The 20,556-nt window shown below is 37.1% G+C and overlaps 2 protein-coding genes across 2 annotated transcripts; one reads left to right on the forward strand and one right to left on the reverse strand.

The window, feature by feature from the left end:
- Positions 1–9,950: 9,950 nt before the first annotated feature.
- Positions 9,951–14,898, forward strand: LOC114180905 (secoisolariciresinol dehydrogenase-like; the record flags this gene model as incomplete). Its single annotated transcript, XM_028067199.1, has 2 exons — positions 9,951–9,991; positions 14,118–14,898. Coding segments are annotated over 2 exons (822 nt in total), but the record flags the coding sequence as incomplete, so codon positions are not given.
- Positions 14,899–16,429: 1,531 nt separating this feature from the next.
- LOC114181118 (probable 3-hydroxyisobutyryl-CoA hydrolase 3) lies at positions 16,430–20,104 on the reverse strand. The gene is made up of 14 exons (XM_028067472.1): positions 20,031–20,104; positions 19,449–19,529; positions 19,146–19,214; positions 18,841–18,904; positions 18,631–18,710; positions 18,454–18,537; positions 18,198–18,282; positions 18,031–18,116; positions 17,802–17,923; positions 17,636–17,696; positions 17,438–17,539; positions 17,062–17,163; positions 16,863–16,904; positions 16,430–16,763 (listed from the first exon to the last, which is right to left on the reverse strand). The coding sequence occupies exons 1-14, from the start codon at positions 20,067–20,069 to the stop codon at positions 16,632–16,634; spliced, it is 1,149 nt and encodes a 382-aa protein (XP_027923273.1). The 5' UTR covers positions 20,070–20,104; the 3' UTR covers positions 16,430–16,631.
- Positions 20,105–20,556: the final 452 nt, after the last annotated feature.

Here is a 20,556-nt window from a genome sequence, read left to right on the forward strand (position 1 = left end):
TTCTATATAATCTTTAAGACAGTGGTGTTCATAAGGTTCGGAGATCCTTTACTGCACTCGATCGATTATAATTGTTGATCTTTTATTAATATTCATTGATTTATATATATATATATATATATATATATATATATATGTCTTAGTGTTTTTATTATCTTAATAATTATTATTATATCATTTTATACTTTTATTATTATTAGTATTATTTGAGTAATCATTTTCTAATATATAGTTCATTTACGTAGTTCATACAAAATATAACACAGTCAAAAGTACATAATACAAAGGATAACAAAATGAAAAGAAAAAACTACATAAAATCTAATCTTCTAGTAAATGTTTGAAGAGATAAGTTGATCACTCTCATCTTATTTTTGACATGTCATCTTTTGACAATGGGGACGCATATTGTAGTCCTAAAATAGTAATACAATGTTAGCATGTGTAAAGTTTCACAAAAATATACAATTCATGAACAAGTTATAAGTTTTTACATACTTTTGTCCAATCACCAACGATTCATGTCTTAATTATAGTTTTAATCCAATGCATCTCATAATATCTACATCCAAAAGAACTATTCAACCTATTACACTAAAATAAAGGGAAAATTTAAGTTCACATATAACTTCTATACAAAATAATTAAATTATAGGTGTGATTCCTAACCTTTCAAAGTTATAAATTGAACATTTTTTTTATCTCCTATGTAGTAATTGGTTTGATGTTGCCACAACTCTAGTTAAATTGAAAAGATGTTAGTCATAATTGTTATATACTAATTGGATGTTATGTAACATTACCTTTGTAGAAAGTCCTTCGTGTCGGAGTTGAGTTTCTTATGAATGAAACAAAACCAAACAATTAGGTAATCATGAGTAATCATAATTATTAACTTCCAATAAAACTTACAATGAAGGAACAATTGTTAGTTCAATAATTACCATAACTTAAAAAGAAAAACTCAGTAAATAAGACTAACCCTTCGATGTAAGGACCCAAATAAATACATCTCCCTAATATGATAATCCAATCTGTCATATATTTTGTGCTAAAAAATCTATACACCAATGAATTAAAATGTTAACTCCCACAAGGAATAAAATTATTTTGACTTTAGTATTATTTACTTTGAATTAAGAGAATTCTCTACCTCTTATTTTTTATTTGAGCACTGTTAACTTTTTACTTTTTTCTGGATCATTATGTAAATGGAATTAGAGTGTTAACCATATGTTGTATTCTTATGAGTTTTCACATGTTAACATGCTATACTTTTTATTGAATATTTAATAAACCATCCTAATAAAATGCACTTTTGGCAACATTGTCATGTCCCTATTGTTAAAAGGGTAGGAAGGTACGGTAGTTTGTTCGTTTTTCTATTGATCAATCTGAACATATAGAAATAATATTATTTTTTATATATGAGGAGGAAATTGAATAGTGAAAGAAGGAAAGAGTGAAGATAAGGAGGCCAAGAGATATAAAAAAATGAATGGTAATGGTTTGTTGCAAAACCATGACAATGACTATGTAAGGTAGATATTTAAAAAAAAAATCGTTTTACAATATTCAGAACAAATATATATATATATATATATATATATATATATATATATATATATATATATATATATATATATATATATATAAGTAGAAGATGACAGAAAGTGCTGATATTAAGCTTTCAATCGTCTTGGAAAGTAGGGTAAAAAATAGAACCCTAACGTACTGTGTGTTTCCTTTCATAGAAACACAGGGGACTGATTTGCAAGAAAACAAAAGACGAGATAAAGAAAAGGTACGAAAATTGAGATAATTCTTTTTAAATTTTTTTATGTAACGCCCCATTTAATTTAATACATAAAATTAAAGGAAACGTCACACAGAGATAAATCAACAATGCAGTCCTGGGGTTCATAGTGTCACCCCTACAAAACCAGGCACACCACGATGCCAACTAAAAGCAGGATAACCGTTTACTTAAGAGTTTACAATCCAACAACTACGAATACAGGGGCCATAGCCCTAAAGAAAACATGAAAAGAAGAAGCGTGAGATCTAGCCCAGATGGCTAAGTTGCTGGATCACCGTTTCCCTGCTGACCACGAGAACTTCGCCCATCTGCTCCCATCAACCAAGTCGATGATCATCGCAAGAAAGAACAGCCACATACATCACAACCATGCAACAAAACGGGTAAGCTAGAGCCAATCAACATATTCAACATGCAATCAAATATATTCTCATCATCTCATCCACATAGCAACCAAACATGTTATGACTCTTCATTCAATACACTACGACTCGACTCGACTCATCCGGATACGTATAACTCGGTCGGATTCAGCGGATGCTTGCACTTGTGGTGGATACCCCTGCTCGACCCTGAGCTGCTCGATCCTGAGCTATGTGATACCAGTGTTACAATGAATCAAAATCTCTCCCACCACAAGGTTAGCCCTTAGTGAGTTTCAGGCCTCCTGCTACTCCCACCACAAGAGTCAGTCCGCTCTAAGTGAGACTAACTAGCTCCTCGGAGCGTCAGGATGCAACCTTACCTTGAATCCTTACCTAGTTATACAGATGGGGCACCACCATGAACACCCCCTAGCAGGGGCCATGGAATTACGTCCCGACCACTGAAGCGCGACCCCGGAGGTCTCACCTAGAGACCCCAAGGAATTACACGCTGACACGGACCAACGTTCATAAATCAACGATAAGAGAATATTGAATTATATTTTTCAATTCCATAACAACCCTTGAAGTTTAATCCTCATATCAATCACATCTCGAATCCATACCTCCGATCATCACCACCCCAATGAGTCTGGGGCCTAGTCTCATGTCAATATCATGTTCCTTTAATTTCAAACCACACATTCATTTCTCATGCTAAGCCTCATACCAACCCATTCATCCACAATTCATGAATCATGCCAAAAATATACTTCATGCTCCATTACATACATGTTCATCATCATACAATCATACTCAACCAACATGAATCACTCGGGAAGCATTAAACATCCAAATCACAGTACTGTCTCGTCCAGCATCTCGCTCAGGCTGAGGGGTCTCGCTCAGGCGAGCCTCCCCCTCGCCTAGGCGAGAGTGCCAAAAACAAGGGCATGGGCAACACGGGATCTCGCTTAAGCGAGATCCCTCTCGCTTGGGCGAGTTGCCTGCTCGCTCAAAAGTTGAGCGAGCCGCCTGGGCGACGTTTCGCGCAAAAAACTTAGGCGAGCTCCCTGTTTCATCTCGCCTAGGCGAGATGGACTCGCTTGGGCGAGATTAACAGGTCGCGCCACTGTTCTTCACTGTACAACCATGTTCTTCATCCAAACTACTCATGCAAAACACTCTAACATACCAGAACAAAATATCACACCATAAAATCAGCAACCAACTCGCACACGGTTCAGAATAATGACTCGAAACTAAAACCCTAACTTCCCGTACCTGGAAAAGCTTAGCGAAGACCTCTACTACGTGGCCACGAGCACGGCAGCTCCAAGGATGCGCTACAGGGCTGCGGTGAGAGTGGAACAGAACCAAACAGGTGGGTTAGCCAGGGCTCTTACAACAGATCACGAGAGATACAAAAGGAAACTAGCACGAACTCGAAAGTCACTTACATGGAGTAGAGAATAGCTTCGAGCTAGCTTGAAGATGGCACAACCTAACCCTAGCAGAGCTTTTCGTGAGAGGGAGAAAGGGCTGACGGCTGGTTTTCTGAAAGAGTGAGTGTGAGATGGGATTAGGGCAACATAGCAAGGTTTATATACGTTGGGCCAACCCTTAGGCCCACTTACAAGGGCAGCCCACTAACGTTAGGGCAGAAAAGAAATGGGGCCTTACATTCTCCCCAACAACAAAAATTTTCGACCTCGAAAATAAAGACTCACTAGGTAAACAGATGTGGATGTGATTTTCTCATGTCCTCCTCTAACTCCCAAGTCGAGTCACCCGTCCTCCGATCCCAGATGACTTTGACAAGACTGACGGTCTTTCCACGACGTTCCTCAACCTTGCTATCCTCAAGAGCTATGGGTGGTACTTCCATTGTGAGATCTTCCCTGATCTGGATATCCTCAGCTTCCAACACATGAGCCGGGTCAAAAACATACTTCCTCAGCTGTGACACATGAAACACTGGATGAAGGTTCGCCAACTGCGGGGGTAAGGCTATCTCATAAGCCACTGGCCCAATCCTCCTCGTGATCTGATACGGGCCAAGGAACTTGGGTGAAAGCTTCCTTGAGCGGAGGGCCCTTCCCACGCTCGTGGTTCGGGTCACCCTCAAGAACACATGATCTCCCGCTGCAAACTCCAAAGGCCTCCTCCTGCGATCCGCATAGGCCTTCTGCCTACTCTGCAAAGCCAACATCCTATCCCTCACCATCCTCACCTTCTCGGTGGTCTGCTCTAACAACTCTGGTCCAACTAATACTACCTCCCCATCCTGATACCAACAGAGAGGAGTCCTACACCTCCTGCCATAAAGAGCCTCGTATGGCGCCATGCCAATGCTCGCATGAAAGCTGTTGTTGTAGGTGAACTCTATCAAGGGCAACACTTCGTCCCAAGCGCCCAGATGATCCAATATGCAAGTCCTCAACAAATCCTCTAACGACTGGATCGTCCTCTCAGACTGGCCATCAGTCTGAGGGTGATACGCTGAACTCATGGTGAGCTTGCTACCCATAGCACTCTGCAACGTCTGCCAAAATCGGGACGTGAACCGTGGGTCTCTGTCTGAAACTATGCTCGAGGGGACTCCATGAAGTCTTACTATCTCCTTAATGTACAACTGGGCCAGCTTGGCCATAGACATCCTCAAGTTCATCGCCAAAAAGTGAGCACTCTTGGTCAACCGATCCACTATCACCCAGATAGTGTCATGTCCTCTAAAAGTCCGTGGAAGATGAGTCACGAAGTCCATGGAGATGCTGTCCCATTTCCATACCGGTACCTCCAATGACTGTAGAACGCCACCGGGTCTCTGATGCTCCACCTTCGCCTTCTGACACGTCAGACAAGCGGACACAAACTGAGCCACATCCTTCTTCATCCCCTGCCACCAGAAAGTCTCCTTGAGGTCCTGGTACATCTTAGTCATGCCAGGATGTAAGCTAAGGCGACTCTTGTGTCCTTCCTCAAGGATCAACTTTCTCACCTCGGCATCATCAGGTATACATACTCTGCCTCAAAACCTCAGTATGCCATCATCACTCACAACAAAGTCTCTAGCCTCATCTGATCCAAGCTGTTCTCTAACTCTGTTCAGACTAGCATCCAACAACTGCCTCTCTTTGATCGAGCCCAAGAAGTCACTAGATATAGTAAGGGTACCACACCTAATGGACTCGGACCCCAACTCCACCTGTAGCCTCATGTCTCTGAACTTCTCTAGTAGCTCTGCCTCTTTTATCATAAGATGTGCTGTGTGTACCGTCTTCCTACTCAAAGCATCTGCCACTACATTTGCCTTTCCCGGATGATATAGAAGCTCGAAGTCGTAGTCCTTCAGGAATTCCATCCACCTCCTCTGCCTCATGTTCAGCTCCTTTTGATCAAACAAGTACTTTAAACTCTTGTGGTCGCTGAACACTCGAAACTGAGCACCATACAGATAGTGCCTCCAGATCTTCAAGGCAAAAACTATAGCCGCCAACTCCAAGTCATGAGTGGGATAGTTACGCTCATGTATCTTAAGCTGCCTCGAAGCATATGCCACTGCCTTCTTTTCCTGCATCAAGACGCAACCCAGTCCAAGATGAGACGCGTCGCAGTAGACCTCAAACGGTTTCCCCACATCTGGAATTACCAATATAGGAGCACTCGTCAATCTCCTCTTCAGCTCTTGAAAGCTCTCCTCACACTTGTCCGTCCAAGTGAAGGGTTGATCCTTCCGGGTAAGCAAAGTCAGAGGCGCCACTATCTTGGAGAACCCCTCTATGAATCTCCTATAGTAGCCCGCTAACCCCACAAAGCTCCTGATCTCTGTGGCTGATCTAGGACTTTCCCACTTTACCACGGCCTCGACCTTCGCCGGGTCCACTGCAATCCCCTGGGCTGATATCACGTGCCCCAAAAACTGAACCTCATCCATCCAGAACTCACACTTGGATAACTTGGCATACAGCTGCTTCTCTCTCAAAACACCAAGCACCAACCTCAGGTGTTCTACATGTTCCTCCTGAGTCCGGGAGTAGATAAGGATGTCATCTATGAAGACCACGACAAACTTATCTAGAAAGGGTCGGAAGATCCTGTTCATATAGTCCATGAACACTGCTGGGGCGTTGGTCACGCCAAAAGGCATAACCACATACTCATAGTGGCCATACCTGGATCTAAAGGCTGTCTTCTGTACGTCATCAGCCTTTACCAAGATCTGGTGGTAACCTGATCGCAGATCTATCTTCGAGAACACTGATGACCCATGTAACTGATCCATCAAGTCGTCAATCCTCGGGAGCGGATACTTGTTCTTGATAGTCATCTTGTTCAGTTGCCTGTAGTCCACACACAGACGTGAACTCCCGTCCTTCTTCTTTACCAACAACACTGGTGCTCCCCAAGGTGAAGTGCTGGGTCGAATGAACTGTTTCTCCATCAGATCTTCTATCTGTTTCTTGAGCTCTACCAATTCTGCTGGAGCCATACGATACGGAGCCATCGATACCGGACCCGTACCTGGGACTAGATCAATAGAGAACTCCACCTCTCTACTGGGAGGCAACCCTGGTACCTCCTCCGGAAACACATCCACAAAATCCCGGACGACTGGTATCACAGACGTCATCTCTCCTCTCTCCACCCCCATATGCGTGAGGATCATGTAGCACTGCGCACCATCCTGTAGTTCCTTCATAACACACTGGGAAGACACCAACTCCAGCCCCTCTGAGTCGGGAAACAACAACTTCTTCTCCCGGCAGTCTATCAGAATGTGATTGGCAGAGAGCCAATCCATCCCTAAGATCACCTCCAACTCCTGTAGAGGTAGGCAGATTAAGTTCACCCTGTATCTGCGTCCCTCTACCTCTACTGGAAGCCTAGCGCACAAGGACGACGTCCTGACCAAACCCGACGCCGGAGTAGATACTGCAAGCTCACACTGCAGCTCGCGCACCGGCAGACCCAACCGTTCCACACATGCATTTGACACAAAAGAGTGTGTCGCTCCAGAATCATATAACACACAGCAAGAAGAACCAGCTATCATACAACTACCCATAACCAAGTTACCTGAGCCTGATGCCTCAGCCCCTGACATGGCGTACACTCTGCCCGTCGCCTGAGGCCTGTTGCCTCTGTCCCTCCCCTGATGCTGCTGGGGTGCCTGAACTGGAGGGCGTGTCGCTGCCCTAGAAAGGTTGGGGCAATCTCTCCCAAAGTGGCCTTCCTTGCCACAGTTGTTGCACCTGCGGTAACCCTCCCTGCGGGGACAAGCATACCTCGGGTGAGGTCCTCCACATGTGTAACACTGCACTCGACCCTGTTGAGGAGGAAGACCCCTAGACCCCTGGGACTGATGGTGAGGCCTATCATACGGTCTCCTCCGCTCCTCGTGTCTGGGCCTGGACCCCGATGGTCCACCGATCCTCTGAGACGGCTGTGTCTGCTGTGGGCGCTGGCCTTCCACCTCGCGCTTCATCTTCTCCATCACTCTGGCCTTTTCTACCAGAGCAACAAAGTCCTTGATGGACAAGGGTGCCACCATCAAGCGAATATCTCCTCTGAGGCCGTTCTCGAACTTCCTGCATCGCCACTCCTCATCTAGTGGTAGTGTATAGAAACGGCTGAGATGCTTGAACCTCTCAGCGTACTCAGCTACAGTCTTCCCTCCCTGGGTCAACTGGAGGAATTCCACCTCCTTGGCGTATCGGATACTGTCAGGAAAGTACTCCGATAGAAATCTCTCCCTGAAGACCTCCCATGACACGGGCTCATCCCTCTCCTCCAAGATGGATCTGGTGCTGCTCCACCAATGCTCCGCCTCTCCCGTGAGCATGTACACAGAGAACGCCAACCTGTTCTCTGTAGGGCACATCTTCGCATCATAGATGCGCTCCAGGTCCTTCAGCCATTGGTCTGCGGCGTCAGGACAAGTCTTCCCGTCAAACTTCGCAGGGTGGTGCTTCAAGAAATCCTCTAGACTCCACTCCCTAGCAGCAGGTCGTGGTTCAGGACCAAACACAGGGGCAGCCGCCCTGTTCTCCTCCAACTGACGGAGGGCCTCCATATGCTGCCTATGAGCATCCTCAGCAGCTACCCTCGCAGCCTCCATCTGCTGCATCACAGCCTGTTGCTGCTCAAACGACGCAGCCTGTCGTTGCATGGATGCCTCATGTTGCTGCATCATCGCAGCACTTTGCTGCGTCATAGCTGCTACCATCGCCTCTATAGCCCTGGCGATATCTGGTGTGTCTCCCTGGGATGACTGAGAAGTCCTACGAGGAGGTGCCATAGTCCACTGGCACACAGAAAATCACTTGGTTAGGCTCGATAAAGGCAAGAATTTAACTAAGAATACTCAGAAGATACACAGAGAAAGCTAAGCGGGCATCCAAGTCCACAGACCTAAGGGATAACCGCTCTGATACCATAAATGTAACGCCTCATTTAATTTAATACATAAAATTAAAGGAAACGTCACACAGAGATAAATCAACAATGCAGTCCTGGGGTTCATAGTGTCACCCCTACAAAACCAGGCACACCACGATGCCAACTAAAAGCAGGATAACCGTTTACTTAAGAGTTTACAATCCAACAACTACGAATACAGGGGCCATAGCCCTAAAGAAAACATGAAAAGAAGAAGCGTGAGATCTAGCCCAGATGGCTAAGTTGCTGGATCACCGTTTCCCTGCTGACCACGAGAACTTCGCCCATCTGCTCCCATCAACCAAGTCGATGATCATCGCAAGAAAGAACAGCCACATACATCACAACCATGCAACAAAACGGGTAAGCTAGAGCCAATCAACATATTCAACATGCAATCAAATATATTCTCATCATCTCATCCACATAGCAACCAAACATGTTATGACTCTTCATTCAATACACTACGACTCGACTCGACTCATCCGGATACGTATAACTCGGTCGGATTCAGCGGATGCTTGCACTTGTGGTGGATACCCCTGCTCGACCCTGAGCTGCTCGATCCTGAGCTATGTGATACCAGTGTTACAATGAATCAAAATCTCTCCCACCACAAGGTTAGCCCTTAGTGAGTTTCAGGCCTCCTGCTACTCCCACCACAAGAGTCAGTCCGCTCTAAGTGAGACTAACTAGCTCCTCGGAGCGTCAGGATGCAACCTTACCTTGAATCCTTACCTAGTTATATAGATGGGGCACCACCATGAACACCCCCTAGCAGGGGCCATGGAATTACGTCCCGACCACTGAAGCGCGACCCCGGAGGTCTCACCTAGAGACCCCAAGGAATTACACGCTGACACGGACCAACGTTCATAAATCAACGATAAGAGAATATTGAATTATATTTTTCAATTCCATAACAACCCTTGAAGTTTAATCCTCATATCAATCACATCTCGAATCCATACCTCCGATCATCACCACCCCAATGAGTCTGGGGCCTAGTCTCATGTCAATATCATGTTCCTTTAATTTCAAACCACACATTCATTTCTCATGCTAAGCCTCATACCAACCCATTCATCCACAATTCATGAATCATGCCAAAAATATACTTCATGCTCCATTACATACATGTTCATCATCATACAATCATACTCAACCAACATGAATCACTCGGGAAGCATTAAACATCCAAATCACAGTACTGTCTCGCCCAGCATCTCGCTCAGGCTGAGGGGTCTCGCTCAGGCGAGCCTCCCCCTCGCCTAGGCGAGAGTGCCAAAAACAAGGGCATGGGCAACACGGGATCTCGCTTAAGCGAGATCCCTCTCGCTTGGGCGAGTTGCCTGCTCGCTCAAAAGTTGAGCGAGCCGCCTGGGCGACGTTTCGCGCAAAAAACTTAGGCGAGCTCCCTGTTTCATCTCGCCTAGGCGAGATGGACTCGCTTGGGCGAGATTAACAGGTCGCGCCACTGTTCTTCACTGTACAACCATGTTCTTCATCCAAACTACTCATGCAAAACACTCTAACATACCAGAACAAAATATCACACCATAAAATCAGCAACCAACTCGCACACGGTTCAGAATAATGACTCGAAACTAAAACCCTAACTTCCCGTACCTGGAAAAGCTTAGCGAAGACCTCTACTACGTGGCCACGAGCACGGCAGCTCCAAGGATGCGCTACAGGGCTGCGGTGAGAGTGGAACAGAACCAAACAGGTGGGTTAGCCAGGGCTCTTACAACAGATCACGAGAGATACAAAAGGAAACTAGCACGAACTCGAAAGTCACTTACATGGAGTAGAGAATAGCTTCGAGCTAGCTTGAAGATGGCACAACCTAACCCTAGCAGAGCTTTTCGTGAGAGGGAGAAAGGGCTGACGGCTGGTTTTCTGAAAGAGTGAGTGTGAGATGGGATTAGGGCAACATAGCAGGGTTTATATACGTTGGGCCAACCCTTAGGCCCACTTACAAGGGCAGCCCACTAACGTTAGGGCAGAAAAGAAATGGGGCCTTACATTTTACCTTATGAGTAGAAAAAAAATGGAGGAAGTATAGTAAAAATCTATAACAATAATAAAGAGAATTCCCTCTTTTGTGTCTACATTTCATAATACCGGTTATACCTTTTATAATATAATTATTTATTATTTTTTAAAATTAATGGTTATTTTTACCTATTTTCTATAAAATTGTTTATCTTATTTTTTTTATTCACAAACAATTAACTTTTCTATTCATTTCACTTTATTTTTAACATTTCACTTCATTTTTAATAAATATAAATTTATTTTATATATTAACTTAATAACAAAGAGGATTCCCTCTTTTGTGTCCACATTTCATAATATCAATTATACCCTTTATAATATAATTATTTATTATTTTTTAAAATTAATGGTTATTTTTACCTATTTTCTATAAAATTGTTTATCTTATTTTTTTTATTCACAAACAATTAACTTTTCTATTCATTTCACTTTATTTTTAACATTTCACTTCATTTTTAATAAATATAAATTTATTTTATATATTAACTTAATAACAAAGAGGATTCTCTCTTTTGTGTCCACATTTCATAATACCAATTATACCCTTTATAATATAATTATTTATTATTTTTTAAAATTAATGGTTATTTTTAATTATTTTCTATAAAATTGTTTATCTTATTTTTTTTATTCATCAACAATTAACTTTTCTATTCATTTCACTTTATTTTTAACATTTCACTTCATTTTTAATAAATATAAATTTATTTTATATATTAACTTAATAACATTACACTATTATCATCTACTAAGATACTATTATTCATATTTAAAAAGTATAGTAAAAATAAACATAATAATATTTCGTTATATTTAATCAATTAATATTATTATATATTTTAAAATTAATATGTAACATATAATAATTAAACATTTATAAATATATTTTATTGTTATAGTAAAATGAATAATTAAAATAATTAACAATATAATCATAATATTTTGTTAATGTATATTTTATATTAAAATAATTAATTAATTAAAATTAAAATATGTTTAAAAAATATATTTTTAAACATATATTAAAATATTTTTAAAACTAATTCTATAATTTTTTAAAATATATATTAAAAATAAAATCTGTTACAAACTTTTTTTCTCACTTTTTACACATTTCCTTTAATCCCAACCATCTCATTTTTCACTCTTTTGTTTTCATCTCCTTTGTTACAGGAACTTTAAACATGGTAAAAACATGAAAATAAAATAATAAAAAGTCTCATTAAAAATAATAAATTTTGTTAATTTTATTTTCTTGCTTAAAATTATAAAACAATTCATTTTAGAAGAATTTTAGGTAAAATAATTTATGAGCGAATTAATTTTCTATAAAAAAGACATTCAGAAAATGGATAATCGCTCTGCATAACTTGTGTCCTTTTTTATATCCCTCTTATTTTTGTCAGCATAAATTAGTTTTTTTTTTTTTCAACTCAAAAGTTGATCGAGAAAAATTTATCAATCATAAATGAATTAAGTAAACTAAGCTTAAATTTTATATTTCTAAAAAATAAGTTTTAGTGTTTAAATTTGGGTTGATAACATTGATAATTGCCTTTCTCCAGCAGATATAGGAGAATAAACACTTAAAAAGTCAAATATTATTGTATTGTAATTCTCAACAACAATTCTTCTCCTATAGAAATACAATGAATTGGCTAGGGAAATGTGAATTTAGTTTCCAAGAGAAGAAATAATGGTTTGTGATAGAAACAATGAGTTGAAAAATTCACTTCAAGCTATAAAAATTGTTGAATAATAACTCTCTACAACAATTATGTTCAATGAGAGACACGAGAGATTGGCTTGGAGAGTGTGAATGGGGTTTCCAATTGAGAAAAGAAAGGTTTGAGTGGAAGAAACAACTAATTTTCATGGAAAAAATATTAAACGAAGGAGCTACAAACACATTAACATAAAAGGGGACAAATATGTTTTACTCAGTCAAATTTGCGTACTCAAAGCTTCATCAATATCAACAGAGTACAGAGAAAACGTTTTTCAACATTTTCTTTAGTATCAAGATCTATGAATATATTGTTTTTTGCTTTGAAGTTGATTCATAACATGTTTTCAACTAAAGATAATATATGAAGAAAAGAAACACGACACTAGATCCTGCAGAGTCAAAATGTTCTTTATGTGAATGAGAATGTTGATCATATATATCATGTATTCTTATGAGTTTTTTCACGTGTTAACATGCTACTTTTGATTGAATATTCAAGAAGCTATAGAATTAAAATGCAATTTTTGCAACATTGTGATACCCTATGGTTTGTTTTTCTATTATTTGGTCAATCTGAGCATATAGAAATAATGTTATTTTTTATACCATACCAGGCAAAAGAACTAGCATATATAGTTATTTTCAGGTCTTGATCATGTCACTTAATCCTGAGAAGGGAAAATAATTGAGTTCAAGTGAGAACAAATTAGAGATGAAATCTCTTAAATAAGGGGTCTGGGCACAGAAGCAAGAAAAAAAAACAAAGGAAAACTGGTTTGATCTGAGTAGTGCAAGCCTTTACAAAGACGATGCAGAAATTGAAAAAACAGTGAAAGGAGGAAAGAATGAAGAAGGGTGAGAAAGATCAAAAGAAATTGTCCTCGGGTTAGTTACAACTTTTTTTTATCAAAATATACTTTTATATATTTTGTATACAAATATTAGTATTTAGTAATTTGTTGACAGAAAAAGTTGAAGTCAGAACATCTACCTTTTAAACTATCTTTATTCCTCAAAAATATTATTCAAAGATTAAACTCACTCATTTCTAGTTTCACGCATGAGATGTATATACCTCGACGTGAGGGGTGTGTTGGAAGTCGTACATGAACTAGGAATATGACTATTTTATAGTATATAAGTGAGGGTGCAACCTATCTTACAAACTAGTTTTGTGAGGTTGAATTAGACTTAAAGTCCACTTCTAACAAACGAAAAGGGAAGAGAAGATATTTAAACTTGATTAAACTCGACTTCTAAACGATACGATACTATTAAACGTAAACATCAGGTTACACGAAATTTCTTAATTCTACATTGGTGGCTCTTATCGCTACGTGAGACTCGTGCTTCTTAACTGTTTAACATTCAACTATATATCTCTCCTATCTTTATACCATTTCATACACGGTCATCTTCTAAGTATGGCATGCGCACAGCTACCAATTCCTGCAATGAGGTATGAACAAAAACCTAATATGCAATGCCTGTGTATTGGTTGCTTATATTAGTTGCACTTTAATCATAAAACACACTACTATTTGATTTTAATTTATAATCCCATCCACAATGAAGACAAAAATTAGATGAACTCATTTCAGATCCTTGATTAAAAAAAAAAGTCACTATTAAAAGTCCAGAGTAAAAGTTGATGCTAAATTTTGAACTATACATTTTGTTACATTGTACAATTATTTTGCAGACTAGAAGGAAAAGTGGCTTTGATCACTGGTGGGGCAAGGGGCATTGGTGAGTGCATGGCAAGGTTGTTTTCCAAACATGGGGCAAAGGTTGTAATTGCCGACATTCAAGATGAACTAGGTCAAGCAGTTCAAGCTGACATAGGAACTGAATCTGCATCTTACATACACTGTAATGTGTCAAAAGAAAAGGATGTTGAAAATGCCGTTAACATGGCTGTGTCCAAGTACGGAAAGCTAGACATAATGGTGAACAACGCTGCAACAATAGATGATGCCAAAGACATCATTCTGGACAATGATGTGGCTGAATTCGAACGTGTTGTTAGAGTCAATCTGATAGGTCCGTTCTTGGGAACAAAGCATGCAGCAAGAGTGATGATCCCAGAGAAAAAGGGAAGCATAATAAGCATAGGAAGTGTGAGTTCAAGTGTTGGAGGGATTGCAACTCACGCGTACACAAGTTGTAAACATGCCATTGTAGGACTCGCGAAGAATGGTGCTGCTGAACTTGGAAAATTTAGCATCAGAGTGAACTGTGTGTCACCCTACTTCATCAGTAACGAATCTGGAAAAGGGTTCTTCAAACTTGATGATGATGGTAGCTCAAAAGTTTACTCAAATCTTGGAGGAGTTGCTTTGACTGAAGAAGATGTAGCACATGCTGCACTCTATTTGGCAAGTGATGAATCTAAGTACATCAGTGGCCATAATCTTGCAGTGGATGGTGGTTTTACAACTATTAATCCAATTTTCGGTCTCTTTTCACGATCGTCTTTGTAATTTTCGTTCCTTTTCCTTCCTTTTTCTATGATTATGCAACTGTGTTTTCCATGTATTAAACTGTTAAATTTCGTCTATTTCTGAATTTGTAAAACGCATAAAGTCACTTTTGTTGAATAAAAAATGTCAAAAAGCACATGGGGTGTTTGTAGTGTAATAACTTTTCATCACCTATGTTGAGGAGTTTCATCTACATGATGAGAACAGGAAAACTCATAACATTACAATTAAAAATATACATTAAATTAGCTTCCAAATATTAATGTTAATTAAGCTATGAAGCTGTTAAAGTCGTTAAATTGATTCTAGTGAAATATAAAAGCTTAATTTGTTTTAAAAAAAATTCAAATATATAAAATTAATTCTAAATAATTTAGCTCGTGATAGAGACGGTTTAACCAATTCTATATTCATGCTAATAATTTTCAATTCTTTTGTAATTAATAAATATATATTAACGTTAAATTAATATTAGATGTAAATCTAATATTAGATATTAATAGTCATATCAACATAATGTCAATTAATTTAAACCTTCTTTTTTATTGAGTAAAAATGATTATCACAGTAACACCAGGACATTTTAAACTGATATTAGTCTTATTTAAATTTAATATTTATATATATTTAAATTAGAGTTAAATATGTTTTTGTCCTTCGACTTTTCGTGAAAGTTAAGATTAGTCCCTCTTGACTACCTTAAACTAATTTAGTCTCTTATCTTTATAAATGCATGAATTTAATCTTTTTAACCAAATTTTATTAAGTTTATTTGACGTCTCAAACACAATTCATTATAGTAATTTAGTTTGTTTAGACCATTTGACACATATTCACTTCAATGTTAACACGATTCAAACGTCAAATAAACATAATAAAATTTAGTTAGAATGACTAAATCCACTCCTTTCTAAAGATAAGGGACCAAAAGGTTTTCAAGAATAACTATAATTCCAATTTTCACTAAAAGTTGAAAGACCAAAAACATATTTAACCCTTTAAATTAGTATCGACTAAATCAAAATTAATTTGTATCCATGAATCCAAAAGGCTTAAATTTAAATATAATAAATCTCTTAACAATTTTTCTCTCTCATTCTTAATATTAATATTTTCCCACTTATATTCTTCATTCTCTTCATCAACACTCAACTCATTCTCCCACATTTATTTTGTTCATTTACACACATGTCCTTTATCAACATTTTTTCATCTACTACATAACTAGTTTGGGTAAAATTTACACCCATTTATATATATACTTTAAATTAGTATCTTTATGTGAGACTTCCAACATTATACAAGAAATGTTTTTGAAATTACTCACACTAGCGTTAGTCAAATTGACAAAAAATGACAATGTTATAATTTGTCATTATCATTAGTCATTTTACACTAACAAAATCAATCTTTTTTAATTCTTGACTTACTTAGTCCTCATCATTTTGATATTTTTAAGAAAATTGACAAAGAAACTTCCTTTCTTAAAAAATAAAAATAAAAGATAAAAGAGCAGTTCTTTTTTTTTTTTACTCCTCAAAATGATACTATATATAAGACAAAGGAGAAAATACAAAATAGAAAAGCCTCGAGAGAATCACGTCCCATCAAAACTTCAATTTACTTAATACTAAATTACACCTCAACTCCACTTTATTCATAGATTACTTGTTGAATATAGTTAATATGGCTAACCAGCAAGAATGAGTTGAATTAAAGCTCGTAGCTTCAATCTACAATTTGCACGCAATTTGGTAATTGGATCTATCAGGAAATCGAAGATATTCCCACTCCTCATCATTGATATTCCTAAAGTATTCATTCACCATTTCTTCATCAACAAGCTCTAGCTTCGAAGGCTCCCACTATAAACAATACAAAACAAAAGTGCCAAAAAAACTTAGGTTTAAAACAGATATTCAAACTATATCCATGGAAATGGAACATTACATATTATGTCCTACCTTTGGCTTGTTGTCTTTATCAAATAGCTTTGCTCTCGAACCCTTTTCAGTACATCCAAGACAAGAATTGTTATAACATAAAAATATTAAATCTCTATATCCTAATTTAGAGAGAAAAAAAACTAATGTACAGTCAAAATAGTTATAATTTCATTATTGATGAAATATATGAACAAAAGAGAGTCAGGGAAATATTTACCTCGTAGAAATGATTGCCAAAAGTTCCTCTGAAGAAGTGGCAGGCAATGATATAGTCTCGATGAAGACATTGGTCAATCTTTTCTACCCGCCCTCTCCGAATCTAACACTCATCAAAATCATTCTCATTAATATGGTTGCAAAAAAAAAAAAATTAATGTAGCAGAAATTTGATTGTAATATTTTGCAAACAACTAAAGTAAAATTTCAGAAAATTCTGATAAAAGATTAGAAATAGTAACATTGATTAATATTTAAAAGCATCATGGAATTTCACCATGTCGCTTTCTTGGTAAATAAAAAGACAGTAAATAATTATATTTCAAAATTATGATCAACAATTAATACTAGTTGAGTTTTATCCCTGTTGAACTTACTGATTTCAGAAATATCTTGAGGCTAGTAGGACAAGATGAACGCATGAAGCTTAATGCATTCGTAATCCATTTTTCAGCTCCATTTTGTAATTCATGTTCTTCCTATAAAACATTATCATATGATTCAAAATTATATTATATACGAAGCATTCAACACTGTAGGAGAAATGATGAATTTTTGCAGAGAGAGATACTTACCAATGATTCAATTATTTCCTCCACAGTCTCTTTTGAGAAACATTTGTTTATAACTTCCAACCTTTTTTTGGTTACAGTGGAAAACCATTAATTTGTTATGTGTTTCAATACTCAAAAAACACAAAAATCTAAAGAGCAGAATCCTATATAAGTTTTCCTGATTTACCTTCTAAAAGGGCTGTCTTCTTTCACGTTTGGTTTCTCTGCGAAGGTTTTTATCAGAGCAGAAATGGTTGAAACATTTGGAGAACTAAGAACTTGTAAGGCATTTTCCAATGACTTTAGCTTCTGTTGCACATAAAAATAATTTATTTGTACGGATTTATAATTCGTACATTATTAAAACTAATTACAATCAAAGTATATTAATTAAGGAAGAAGTGATAGTTTTATACTATTGAAGGCACAAAGTGTGTGGCTAAACCACATGCAGCTATTTCTGCTCCACCCAAACGTGCTCCACTCAACCCTAGATATTCCCCTGCATATATTACAAAATAATATCAAAACAAAAAAGCAAAAAACAGAAACATGAGTATTGTTACAGATTTAAGAAGGCTACCAAAAAAGCCAGGAAGTCTGGAGAGGAAGTAATTGGCTCCAACATCTGGAAAAAGTCCTATAGATGCCTCTGGCATTGCAAATACCTACGAATAATCGATCTTAGTGAAAACTTTTACCGAAAAAAACCTAATTGAGATATATTTTCAAAAGTTGATACTTAATTGACACCTTTTTAAAAACGGATACCTAACTAACACATCTAAACAAAAGCGATATAATTCTAATTCTGGGAAGTGATGGTGACAGAAGCTTACTGCTTTTTCCGTGACAACCCTAAATGTTGTGGGCATAGAGAGACCTGCTCCTCCTCCCATCACTATTCCATTGATCAGAGACACCTGATTCCACATTTATTCAACTTTTCTTAAACTTTTCTTCTATTTCACCACAAAACAAACAAAAAGTAATTTTGTGAAACTTAACAAACTCACTGTTGGCTTTTTATAGGTTGCAATCAAATGGTCAAGAGTAAGCTGTTTCTTGTAAAAGCTTGCTGCATAGGTCCAGTGTCCTACATTCACATATATGTACATAAATCTTAAAAATATCAAACACCTTAGTTTCAAAACCAACATGTTCTTGAAATATGTTGGATTAGGGAATTTTTGGTATAAATTTTGCTAGTTTTGGACAAGTTGTACCTGCAACTGAAGACGTAATCACTGATACCACATCACCACCGACACAGAAAGCTTTTCCATTACCCTATAGTTAAAACCGGGAAAGAAAGAACGGTTAATAATGATATTGGAAACTCATCATACATAAAGATATTTAACTAAATAGGTTGTTCATTTCAGAAAAGAAAAAAACAATTGTCACAAGCTCAATAGTATAATAATAAAATTGAAAAAAAACTGCAAATTTTGGTTATTTTTCTGATTCTTAATACAACAAATACTACTAAAAAAACATTTGCCGGCAGGTGATGATTTGCTTAATTTACCTTCAATATCACAAGTTGAACTAAAGGGTCATTCTCATACAACTGTAGATTACTTTTTATTTGACAAATCTGCAAAACAAAAAAAAAAAAATCCATTGTCATTCTTCCACAAACGATGCTATCTCTTAATTTAAAATTGTTTACATTATTTTGTTATTAATTATCAGCCAACTGTCTTTGGTGACTCTTCCTTGCATCTAGCGGGTATCCTTTAAAAATTAATCCACTTGAGCCCCAAATAATAATGACAGCTCAATTAAATAACCTTCCTAGTAATCAAAGCAATCTATTTTATGAACTTACCATTTCATGGTTAAGGCTGTTTAGCTTCTGAGGTCTGTTTAGTATCACTACCTTCACACAAGAATTTCCAGTGAAAAGAACCTGTGTAGAAGTCATGCAATAATTTATCATAAAGAACTTCATATAATCAATTCATTATTAAACTATTCTTTTCATCTTTTTATATAGTTATCTCTATTATAAGGATTAGTTAGAACACAATTGTAATTTTAATTTCTGCACAACCTTTCTTTGCAGTTTATCACTGTCCAAAGAGTTTGTATAGCAGAACTATCAGAAAGTCTTATCTTGTATCATAAGGAACAAGACTTATGTGTTTAGAGATTAAAAGATATATATGAGGAAGACAGTAATTATAAGAATTGAGAGAATACTTAACCTAGCTAGTCAATTTGATAAATGACTATAAAATTTAATATTTTTTTTATCTAAGCATATTTCATCCGGTTTTAACAGATAAACTGTATTAGTAAAATTGGAATATAATATAAATTTAAGGTTGATTATAGGGTTGTATGACGTTTATCAAACATTCATGTAATAATATTATAAAAAGATTTTCATTGAAAAGAAGAAGAAAACCTGGTTTTGATCCCTGTCAAAATTGAGAGTGGGAGCCATGATCGTGCAGTGTGAATTTTTACAATAAGACACTTTTGATTGAAAAGAACTCAATAAAACCTCTCTATTTATAGATCTCAGAATAAACATTAGCTTCAGCCTCTGAATGGCAAAGTAATACTATATTAAATGAAAGAGACATTGTGGTTGTTGGAATAAGAAACAAAAGTCACGAGGTAAAGAAGATGTAGGAAAACGAAATGAAAAGAGAATAAAATAGTCAAGGTGGAAAGTAAGCATTGTTGTGGTTTTTTTTTTTTAATTAATTAAGGTTTGGTCTGAAATTAACTTTATAATGAATTTATATTTAAAAATAGATATATTGTAGTCTAGGAACGATTATATATACATGTCAAACTATTTTATATATGCATGACAAAGTATCATTTTTTTAACTTTCTATGATAACAAGTAGATACAAAATATTTAAAATATTACCGTCATCCAAAAAAACACATTCCTCTTATAGGTTCTTTTCAAGTAAAAT

Source organism: Vigna unguiculata, chromosome 4 (genome assembly GCF_004118075.2).
Source record: "Vigna unguiculata cultivar IT97K-499-35 chromosome 4, ASM411807v1, whole genome shotgun sequence".
Taxonomy (NCBI): Eukaryota; Viridiplantae; Streptophyta; class Magnoliopsida; order Fabales; family Fabaceae; genus Vigna; species Vigna unguiculata.

What these genes read in the sequence shown, in the direction of transcription:
- LOC114181118 (XM_028067472.1), bottom strand. Translation starts at nt 20,069, where the DNA reads ATGGCTCCCACTCTCAATTTTGACAGGGATCAAAACCAG. An exon ending in ACAGCCTTAACCATGAAATG is followed by an intron (nt 19,215 to 19,448) that starts GTAAGTTCATAA and finishes TTTGTTTTGCAG; the next exon opens with ATTTGTCAAATAAAAAGTAA. An exon ending in AGGAAATAATTGAATCATTG is followed by an intron (nt 17,540 to 17,635) that starts GTAAGTATCTCT and finishes AATGTTTTATAG; the next exon opens with GAAGAACATGAATTACAAAA.